This window comes from Trachemys scripta, chromosome 6, assembly GCF_013100865.1.
Source record: "Trachemys scripta elegans isolate TJP31775 chromosome 6, CAS_Tse_1.0, whole genome shotgun sequence".
Classification (NCBI taxonomy): domain Eukaryota; kingdom Metazoa; phylum Chordata; order Testudines; family Emydidae; genus Trachemys; species Trachemys scripta.
Window position 1 is genome coordinate 49,504,875 of NC_048303.1, and position 11,852 is coordinate 49,516,726.

Genomic DNA, 11,852 nt, shown 5'->3' on the forward strand with positions numbered 1-11,852 from the left:
AGAATCTGCTATCTTGGGCTGCCCTTGAGCATAGACTGACAACTTGGCCAAATTAGGTGATGGATCTGTTATCTGGATAAATATGCAGTAGGGGTTTAAGATCAGATGGCCCTTTAGTGATGACTTGTATTCAAGTATTATATAGTGAACTATTAGTTTGCATCAGATTGCCCATAATTTAGATTATTTTAAACTTTTTTGGTAATATTATGAAAAGAAATCAGATAAGTATTCAGTTCAATTAAATGCAGCAAACTCAAGAAAAATGAGGTAGGAGCATGAAGGATTAATAGAGATATTCTTCTTGCTATTGATCTGTGTTGAGATTTTCTTGTCTGAGTAAGGACTGCTGGGAAACAGTTGGCCATGGGAGGGCAGAGCTAGGCCTGAGAGATTTGTTGCAGAGAGCCTACATTGGGGCCATAGAGACCACTACAGAATCAGGGTTCTTCTCCCCACCCCCTTCCTCCCAGACAAAAGAGCAAAGCACTCCAGGTCAGTATGGTAATTCTGAAAGTTGTCAGTATCAGATACTTTGTATTGTGGCTCTGGCTGCCGACAGCCCCTCACTAGCTGAGCGCCTTATTGTGAGGAAGGGGGAGCTCTGGGTGCAGAGGACCTCTCCATACATAGAAATTTTGCCTATTCTTGGTTGATTAATATGTCTTTCTTTTTCAAAATACATCAAATTTGCAAGTTTGCTGCTTACATTGTGGTGTACACAACAGAAAACTTGCTACTGTACATGCAGAGGGTGTACTCTTTATATAAAGGGTAGAGAAATTATGCTTAACATTAACTTTAAATCACAACTGTTCAAGAAAAAGCTACAGCATGGGCCTAGCCAAACAAATCCCATGTATTCTCTCCCCAGGGCTTTCTTGTTTGTTTTTTAAATCTTGCACAAATTGGATGCATATGTTAAAGCTTCCCATCACCCTTAAGGAATTAAGTTGGCAGTTAGTGCATTAGCTGAGTCAATTTTGTTTATTGCAGAGTTGCAACTTACAGGAGGAGTATTTCTTCTCTCTAATAGATATCCTGGGTCTTTGAATTATTACACAGCAAGTGGCACTTTGAATGAGTTCAAAAGATACCCAAAAGTGAGTGTTGGGGGAAACCCTAGTTTTCCTTATTTGCAGTTTCTCAGAGTCCCTATGGGTTTGTCTTCGTACAAAAATTATACTGCTTTAACTATGCCAGTATAGTTAAATCTGTACAGTCCTCCCAGTGTGGAGATGGTTACACCAGTATAAGGGTGCTTATACTGCTATAGCTTGTTTCTGTAAATGTAGGCCTAGTCTACACACAGTTTTATACCAATTTAACTATGTTGGTTACAGATCTGATTTTTCCCCCATGAGCATTCAATTGGTATAATCCCTAGTGTGGACACAGGTGTACCAGTATAAACGTGACTATGCCAGTTTAGCTTACTCTCCTATATTTCCATTATCTTCATTCCAGTATAGTTAATAGCAGTACGGTTTTGTGTGTAGACCAGGGATCAGCAACCTTTCAGAAGTAGTGTGCCGAGTCTTCATTTATTCACTCTAATTTAAGGTTTCGCGTGCCAGTAATACATTTTAACGTTTTTAGAAGGTCTCTTTCTATAAGTCTATAATATATAACTAAACTATTGTTGTATGTAAAGTAAATAAGGTTTTTAAAATGTTTAAGAAGCTTCATTTAAAATTAAATTAATATGCAGAGCCCCCCCAAACCAGTGGCCAGGACCCGGGCAGTGTGAGTGCCACTGAAAATCAGCTCATGTGCCACCTTTGGCACGTGTGCCATAGATTGCCTACCCCTGGTGTAGACAAACCCATAGTAGAATAAGCTATACTTGTATAAGGCACACAAATACACAGACATATAGCCAGTTATTAGGAAGAAACAGGAAATAGTAATGGAGGATTCAACTATTAGAAATATAGATAGTTGGGTTTGTGATGACCAGGAGAACTTCATGGTGAATTGCCTATGAGGTGCGAAGGTTGTGGACCTCTTGAGATAGAATTATGTGCAGTCCTGGGAAGAAGCCAGAGGTTGTGGTACATGCAGGTACCAATGATACAGGGACAGGTAGGAGAGAAGCCATGGAGGCCAAATTTAGGCTCTTAGATAAGAGATTGCAGTCCAGGATCTCCATGGTGCATTCTTTGAAATGGTACCAGTTCCACATGTAGTTAGACAGGCAGAACTGCCAGGTTTCAATGTGTGGATGAGACAATGGTGTTTGGATTAGAGATTTACATTTACTAGGAACTGGGCTCCACCAAATCAAAATGGAACCAGATTGCTGGCATGTAAAATTTAATAGGTTATAGAGGAGTTGTTAAACTAAGGGCTGGGGGAAAAGCCAGCAGGTGCCAAGTAGCATATGGTTCAGAAAGATACATCCCTTGGAGAAGGAATTATTAAAGGGGATATTCTATATCCTAGTAAAGAGAAGAGGATAAATTAATAAAGCACAGGTAGGAACAAAAGAGAAACAAACAAAAAAAGCCCCATTCAATTACATTACATGAAGACAGACAACTAAATATTGACAAATTTTATAAGCGCTTATATAAAAATGCAAGAAGTCTAAATATTAAAATGGGTGAACTTGAGTACCTGGTATTAAGTGATTATAGTGATATAACAGGCATCACAGAAGCTTAGTGAAATGATGATAATTCAATGGGACATAGTAACATCATGGTACAAAATATGTAGGAATGACAGAGTAGGTCATGCTTGTGCGGGAATGGTATATATGTGAAAGAAAGCATGGAGTCAAATATAGTGAAAGTCTTAAATGAATCAAACTGCACCATAGAATCTCTATGGATAGAAATTCCATGCTTGAATAATAAGAGTATAGCAGTAGGAATATACACTGACCATCTGACCAGGATGGTGATGGTGACTGAAATGGGGATTAGAGAGTCTACACAAACAGAAACCTCAATAACAACGAGGGATTTCAACTTTCCCCATATTGACTGGGTACATGTCACCTCAGGATGCAGAGATAAAATTTCTAGACTCTATTAATTAATGCTTCTCGGAGCAGCTGACCCTGGGGAGAGGCAATTGTTGATTTAGTCCTAAATGGCACACAGGATCTGATCCAAGAGGTGAATTTAGCTGAACCACTCAGTAACAGCCACCATAATGTAATTAAATTTAACATCCTTGAAGGAGGGAAATACAAAGAAACCCACTACAGTAGCACTTAACTTCAGAAATGGAACTGCACAAAAATGAGACTAGTTAAACTGAAATTAAAAGGAACAATCACAAGAATGAAATCCCTGCAAACAGCATAGAAACTTTTTAAAAACTATCATAATAGAGGCTCAAATTATATGTAAACCCCAAATAAAAAAATGGTAAGAGGACCAATAGAATGCCACCAGGGCAAAACAGAATACAAGAGGCCATTTGAGACAAAAAAAAAAATCCTTTAAAAACTGGAAGTCAAATCCTACTGAGGAAAATAGAAAGGAGCGTAAACTCTGGCAAGTCAAGTATAATTAGGCAGGCCAAAAAATAATTTGAAGAGCAACTAGCTAAAGACACAAGAACTAAACAGCAAAAAAATATTTAAGTATAACAGAAGCAGAAAGCCTGCCAAACAATCAGTGTGGCCACTGGGCGATCGAGGTGCTAAAGGAGCACTTAAGGAAGACAAGGCTATTGTGGAGAAGCTACATGAATTCTTTGCATTGGCCTTCACTGCAGAGGATTTAATTTGAGGGAGATTCCCACACCTGAGCCTTTTTTTTAGGTGACTAATCTGATGAACTGTCCCAGACTGAAGTGCCAATAGAGGAGGTTTTGGAACAAATTGATAAATTAAACAGTAATAAGTCACCAGGGCCAGATGGTATTCACCTAAGAGTTCTGCAATTTCATATTGAGTTCCTTTGGAACTACTGTGGTATGTAACCTATCGCTTAAATCAGCCTTTGTACCAGATGACTGGCAGATAGCAAACATGACACAAATTTTTAAAAGAGGTTCCAGAGGTGATCCTGGCAATAATAAGCCAGTAAACCTAACTTCAGTATCAGGCAGATTGGCTGAAACTATAGTAAAGTACAGAATTATCGGACATGTAGATGAATACAATACACTGGGGAAGAGTCAACACAGCTTTTGTAAAGGGAAATCATGTCTCACCATTCTATAAGAATTCTTTGAGGGGGTCAACAGACATGTGGACAAGGATGATCCAGTGGACTTAGTAAACTTGGACTTTCAGAAAACTTTTGATAAGGTCCCTCATTAATCGTTCTTAAGCAAACTAAGCAGTCATGGGACAAGAGGGAAGGTCCTCTCATGGATTAGTAACTGGTTAAAAGACAGGAAACAAAGGGGAGGAATAAACATAGGAATAAACGGTCAGTTTTCACAGTGGAGAGAGGTAAATAGCAGGGTCGACCCAGGAGCTATACTGGGACCAGTGCTTTTCAACATGATCTGGAAAAAGGGGTAAACAGTGAGGTGGAAAAATTTGTAGATGATACAAAAGAAAGGACGTCCAAAGCAGACTGTGAAGAGTTACAAAGGGATCTCACAAAACTAGCTCAAGAAATTTGCAAGGCCAGCTTTTCTGATGAACAGGGTAGCCTGCCATGAACCAGAATCCATAGAACTTCTGTGGCTTTTGCAGTTTTTCGTAGAGCAGACCACATTTAATACTTTGAGCCTTGGTTTGGGGAACCCCGGAGAGTGATGTTGTGCTTTGGAACCTTTATAAACTGAAGAAACTTCTCAAATTCAGAATCAAGGACCCAGTCCTGCAAGATGCTGAGTGACTTCCCCTCTCAGTAGGAGATGAAAGGGGCTCGGCACCTTACAGGATTGGATTGGAAGCATGCTAAAGTTGTGTGTGTGCAGACCAGGTCTAGAAAACACTGTCTGTGTCTTGTGTCTGTTAATGAAAAAATACTGGGACAGCAAATCATTTAAGAATTTTAATTAAATTGAAAAATTTTCAATACCATTTATTTTCTGACCTCAAAATCTCTGCTAACCCTTGCTTAAATTGAAATATTAACTCAACTTGCTCATTCTTTATTGTAGAATTCAGAAGTAATGTTACTGGTGGTGAAAGGTGCCAGATCAACAGCCTTGGAGACTGGAGTCTGCTGTCAATGAAGCAGGTAGTACCTGGGTAGCAGTACAACATATTTCCCTATGCTGACTTGCTTCTGAGTCGCGGACCTTTCATGGAGGATCATCTCAAAAGGTAAATTCTCTCTTTTACCAGTTTAATGTGAGGCCTCTAAGATGAAGCAATCAACAATGGGGCTAATTAGTGACATTGTGGTGGCATTTTTGTAATGGGGTCATCTGCCTATTAGGAAATAGGCTAATAACTCAATGAATAGGCCAGGCTCAGTTATCTGAATTGTGTGATTTTTGGTCACTAATGAGCTGGGACAGAGCTGAACCAAAGACCTACAGGAGAAGAGATGCTCTCTCTAAGGCTATCTCTATAGTGTGTATATTCTATTAGCAGCTTCCTACAATACCGGGCCAAATTCTGCTCTCAGTTATACTAGTATAAATCAGGAGTAGATCCACTGAAGTCAATCAAGTTACACTGAAAACATTGTAATTGAGAGAAGAGTCTGGCCCACTATCTTTTGAGATATCTAGCTACGTAGTCAATACAGTAACTATTAACATCAGTATCGCAGCTCTCGATTGGCTAGATATGATGCAGTTGCTTGGATTTCCCCATCCTGACTGGGACTTCAATCAGAGTTAGCTGGCTGAACCCACAAAAGACAGAAGGACTGATTCAGCTCTCAGCTACTCCAGTGTAAATCCAAAGTAACTCCACTGAAGTAAATGGAGTTATTCTGGATTTTCACCAGCATAACTGAGAGCAGAATTGGCCCAGACATTATGCTGATTGGCTGGGGGAAGCGACAAGAAGAAATAGCAGAGATTATTTCTCGCCCTTTGATTGTAGGGGTATGCCTGACTTTTGTAACAAAGTTCACAGCTGAGGGATCCTGTTAAACATTCTGTGCAGTTTCTGGTTCTCAGACAGCAGCAGTGGCCAAGAGCACTTTTCTTCATCCACAGACAGCTGGAAGGTTGCAATCTTTCCTTTTCAATGTGGACCCTGCTACAGTTATCCAGAACTTTGTAATCTCCAGAGTGGAGTACTCCTGTGCATTGCTCCCTATGATGACAGTACCTGTAAGCCTCTCAGAGACTTCAGCTGTGCTGAAGAATGCTGCTGCCTCCATTATTTAGTGGTGCTTTTTGCATGTAGCATTTTACCCATGTGCTCTAGAGCCTGAACTGACTTCCATCTCGTTTCTAGGTCTGCAGTGTAGTTGTCTCTCTCATCAACAGAAATTGGTCCAATAAAAGATATTATCTCACCCACCTTCTCTGTGCTCTATACTGACCATTCAGTTCAGATGATATGCAACAGCTAACTAAAGTTGTGTACATCCACAAGTGGGGTGAGGGCATTTTCAGTGGATGACCCTCAACTGTGAAATTCACTCTCCCACTTGGTCTTAGAGAGCATGAATCAGCTGAACTTCAGGGCTCGTAATAAAGCTGGACTATAATAATTACTCAGGCTTTATTCTGAGGAGGTGAGTTGAGAGCAGAAGAGCTCAGATTTTGTGGGTGGGGAAGAGGTTTAGCAGATGTTTTGCCAGTTTTGAACTATTCTGCTATATCCTTTCATAGACTGAGTTGATTGTATGCAGAGAGACTGACAATAAGTGAATTGTACAGCTTGAAAAATAAACTCAAAGTAGTAGGTGAATAAGCAATTTTAAGAGGTGAAATTTAGGTACAGCTGCCTTTGGTTTTGTTTAAATGTTTGCTTCAGCACTAAGGGTGATCATCTAAAAATATTAAAAAGTCCAGTGCTATGAAGCAATGAAGTGTTATGATGAGAAAGGAAGACTTCTACATTAATTAGACACCAATGTCAAATATAAAATTCACTTTTGGGAATGAATGTTCACTATCTCACAGTACCATTATGTCTTCAGTTTGATTTGCATATTTATTTGACCTTCATAGCATGAATTTCTTTACAGTGAAACCAGCTCTCAGTGATTCTTATTTGACCTTGAAGATATAAGGGCCTGGTCCTAATAGGTGCAGAGCACTTACAAATCCCTGGAAAGTCATTGGGAGTTCCAAGTGCTCTGCAACTCTTGGTATCAAGCCTTAACTTGATATTTTACTTTTATAAGGAAGCTCAAATAACATAATTTGATGAGTAGTAAGAAAAAGGCACCAAACTTTTTTTTTTCTCTCTCCCTCACACACACATACACAGAGCAGTAAAACACCACGTTTCTTAATTCTGCAAAATTTATATGTTAGAGCTATTATCTCAGCCAGTGCTAGTAAACATACAAATGAGGGAAGGCAAATCTCTGCCTGTCCTTATGGCATAAATGTCCTGGCTTTCCTCATACAGGATGACCCTCAACAACTGAAGCTGGGACTGAAAAAACATCTGCATTGTGCTGCAGACTCAAATCCTGATATAGCTCTAAGCTTTAGGATTCGAATGAACCCAACAAGATTATGCAGAGGGGCAGCATAACTCTATACATTAATTAGAGCTATGTGGAAGGACATATTTATTTTGGGGTAAGCTACTTTTTCTGATATTTGTGTTGCCTGATTCTGATTTCATTTCACTGTCTTTCTAAGTAATAATCAGCTATTATCATAATCTGTGATGTGAAGATTTGGTATGAGCCAGCCTTAAATCATATTTATGCCATAATAAAGTAAAGGTATTTAAATCTGCTGCAGTTGCTAATTACTTTAGACTGCATTCTATTTTTTAAAAAATATTCTGGCTTTTACTCACAAATTATTGCAATTATTGACTAACTGCTATTAAAAGTAAGCAATGCAACTTTCATTTTCCGAATTTCTTTAAGAGTATAATAATGCAATAGAACAGAAGAAAAGGGGCTCAATATTAACAGTGTAAAAAAAAAAAAAAAAAAAAAACAGTCAGTGCAGCAGGACTGAAAATTAAGGAACATTAAGCACAACAATATCTCTGAGGACTATTAATATATTGGTAATTTTGTTGCATATATCTGTATTTCCTTACCTTGGATGTGAATAATTCTGTCATGCTCCAGAGTGTAGTTGCCAGTATGTTCAGCCCAGCAGATAGAAATCAGCACCAGAAAAAGTAGACTCTTCATTTTTTATAGCCAAAAGAATCTTCTTCACTGTGAGAGCATCACATACAAAAAGGCTTGTGAATTTTGGAAGTCTTTAGTATTGCACTGCACAACTTGTTACAGCCTGATCTGGTATAACGGGTCTATAAAATATTTAACCCTCTCTGCTGAAAAAGTTACAGTAGCTAGTATTTTAGACATAAAGACTGAAGCTTTTCTCATTAGAGTTACCTATATCCCGTTAAATGAAACTAGAAATCAAATAATATTTAACTCTATCTATGCAGAAGTGCAAATATGAACATATACAAGTACACATAAACATACACAAAATAAACTACTTGGAAGACCAAAGGTAAGCAATAACTGTGCTTCTAAAAATGTTTTAGTGTACTTTTGGTTTTCCAAAACTACTCCATATTGGTCTATTAATGCAAGTAACAATGATCTAAACTATAACCATATACTGTATAATACAAACAAATAAAAATGAATCCTTAGCAAGTAAATAGTATTTTCATGGCTTTTGGCATTTTAGTCCAGGCTGCAAGTTATCTTAGCAAACTGTGTGTTAACTTTACTTGATCCAAACAGAAAAGATGACAGAATATTTGTCAGGCAGATCACAAAAGGTATATTTTATTTCAGATCCACTTACCATTTTAAAGGGTGCCTAAGTATACAGAGAAATGTTGGGAACCATGCACAAAGTAGGTTAGTTCTATAGGCTACCACTGCAGTTGCCCTGATTGATTTTTCATTCATTTCTACCTAGAATGCTGACGCACTAACTTAGTGTGCCAGGTAGGGTCTCTGCAGTCAGCAGAGCTGAGCGCTGCAGGGAAAATCTCTGCCAGCCTCAGAGTAATAATTAGGCAAATGAAGACCTGAAATAGATAACAAGGCATAAAATACAAGAGGTCTTTTGCAGAGGGTTTAAGCTGATGTACTCTTCAGAGCAATCACTGTTATAACACTGGATTCTCTAAATAGAAGAACATATTCTCAAACTTCGCCTTTCAAGAGACTAGGATTTTTTTTAATAAACTTCAAATAATGAGAATGTTATGAAACACAACTACTTATGACATACTTAGTATATTCTTACTGAATATAGCTTACTAATAGAGAAAGCACATTTTATTATCTTGTTTTCTTTTATCAGAACTAGACATGAGTCTGACCTCAAACCCCAGATCCAAACACCCCCAAACTTAGGGGGGTGCTCACAGTCAGAACCCAGATCAAAATCTGCAAACAGTCTCTATCCCTATAATACACTAGCCCGTGAATGTAAATAAATTACTCATGAACATGAAGATGTTTCGAATCCAGATCCAAATGTGATTTGAGCCTCTCTCTAGTCATAAGCTAACAAGCACAAATAGAGCAATTGTGCTGCTATTTTCCCCCCATAATAGAACTTTCATGTCAGCACTGCTGCAGAATGCTGGGGACAAGAACAAGGGCAGAATATTAACAAACAGGGGTCCAACTGTCCATGGACCCTTACCTTTGATAAAGATGAATCTTAGTGTTATCATGGATTCTAGAGTGAGATGACCTTAAAGTCTGATTTTTGCTTTCTTTAACAATGTTTGATGCATTGGTTCAGTGATCTCTTGGATAGCCTTTGCTGGAGTGGTTCTTATGTTTCCTGGCTGAATTTTTAAAAATGTTTTTCTCTAGTGAAACCCATATGAAACACAGACAGCAATGTTATGCCACTTGCCCTGCCAATTGGTGACTCCCAATGTACTGACAACATTCCCTCTGATACGTACTGAGGTGAAACTGGCCCATTCTGTCGGCAGACATTGTACAAGTTTACCACAATAGCTCTACCAAGACATGTCAGCTAACCCACTATGGGCTTTTCTTAAGCAGAAAGTACCAGTCATACAAAATTGCATGCTTGTGGAGTAAGCCAGTATTTTAATGCATGTCTTCAGAGCCAGTCTTCCCCCACCCACACAAAATAATGCTGCCAGCTATTCCGAGCTTGGAAATGGCCCAGAAGGGGCTGTGGCAGCCAGAACATAAATTAGAGGAACCCTGAGGCTAACCTAGTGTATTCTGAGAACTAGTCACACTCCTGAACAGACTGTTACCAGGAGCACAAATATGGCTCCCATTTCCATTGATGTGCTTGGTGCAGGAGCAAAGAATCAGAAGTATCAAGCCTAGATGTCCAGTAACATCAATCACTTCTCAAATTCCCCCTCTTATTCTCCCATCAGGTTGCATACCACAGTCGTACATATATTTTTTCCATGACTCTTCTCCATAATTTTTTTGGTCAGGCAGGCTTTGCACAACCAGTCCTAGTGGCAGAGTACAAGGCTAGGCCTGCATACCTCAGTGGTAAGGAGCATCTTTCTCCCTCTGATACACAATCTGACTGAATATATAGTTAACTTCTACAACAAAGCTTCAAACTCATGAGATTACTGAAGGTGTTGCAATTTTTCTCATAACCACATGAAAAACTGCAGGTGAGGAGGCAACTCAGGAATTAGAAGCTGAACTGCCTAAAGTCCCTACTTCTAGCCACTAGAAGCTGCATGCTCTTATCCTTCTCCAGCTTCATTATTGTGCAATAAAACTGGGGGCAATGTGATGATCCCAGTACAACCCAAGGAAGTGAAGTACGATGGTTGGGGAATTCTCCCCCCACCCCCCACATTGTTGTGTTTATTTCAGGTTCAATTTGCACTCTGAAACATGTGCACACTAATGGGTGTCAAGATCTTTAGATTTAAGAGTTCAAAACGCAGGAGTCACACAACAGGCCCAAAATGTGATTTAAAACAAACAAACACAACCAAAAACCCTCATGTATTTTATACTAATCCCTTGATTTTTTATATGTTGAGGAAAGCAGTGCTGCATCAGCTTTCTTAATAGAAATAATTTACAATGGGTCATTACAAGGGTTTTCCCAAATTATTATGTTTATAGAGGCTAGCCAACAAATGGTCACTATACATGCCTGGGCACGTGCATACACACACACACTCGCGCACGCGCACACACACACACACACACACACACACACACACACAGAGTTAGGATCTGTGTGTGTGTGCGCTTTCCCTGCCTCTGATCAGGTTTATCTCCTGTTATGGTTACCATCCCTGCCAGGCTGACTTTGCCTTTGTAATGCACCAGAATTACACCAGATAGTAGGGGGTAGGGTTACCATATCTAATAAATTAAAAAAGAGGACCCTCCACGGGCCCTGGCCCCACCCATTTCCCCACCCCAACTCCGCCCCTTCCCTGCCCTAACTCTGCCCCCTCCTCCCTCCCACTCCCAACCAGGGGGAAAGGGCTGCCCCAGGGCTACCGGCTTCAGGGTTTGCCGGGCGGCGCCCAGACCCTGCGCCCCCGGCCGGCGCTTCGCCAACGCAGCTGGAGCCCGGGAGGGGAAGCGCCCAGCCGGTGGCGCAGGGTCTGGAGGCTGCCCGACAAACCGTGAAGCTGGTAGCGCTCGGCTTTGGGTAGCCCCTATGCCTCCGGACCCTGCGCCCCCAGCCGGGCACTTCCCCTCCCGGGCTCCAGCGGCGCAGGGTCTGGAGGCCCGGGGGGCTGCCCGAAGCCGGTAGCGCTCAGGCAGCCCGGCTCTTAAACAGAGCCGAAGAGGAGCAGAGCCGCC

General features: G+C 40.3%; 1 protein-coding gene across 3 annotated transcripts in view; it reads right to left on the reverse strand.

Annotated features, from left to right (window-relative positions):
• The window catches only part of HAPLN1 (hyaluronan and proteoglycan link protein 1), a 91,211-nt gene that overhangs the window by 40,240 nt on the left and 39,119 nt on the right, over nt 1-11,852 (reverse strand). For 2 of the 3 annotated variants that reach the window (XM_034774675.1, XM_034774676.1), the window contains one exon: nt 8,120-8,243. In XM_034774675.1, the coding sequence (XP_034630566.1) occupies nt 8,120-8,216 (97 nt within the window). In that variant the 5' untranslated portion in view covers nt 8,217-8,243. Of the gene's footprint in view, nt 1-8,119; nt 8,244-8,853; nt 8,955-11,852 lie in introns of those variants that run through there. The other variant, XM_034774677.1, reaches the window with a different exon arrangement.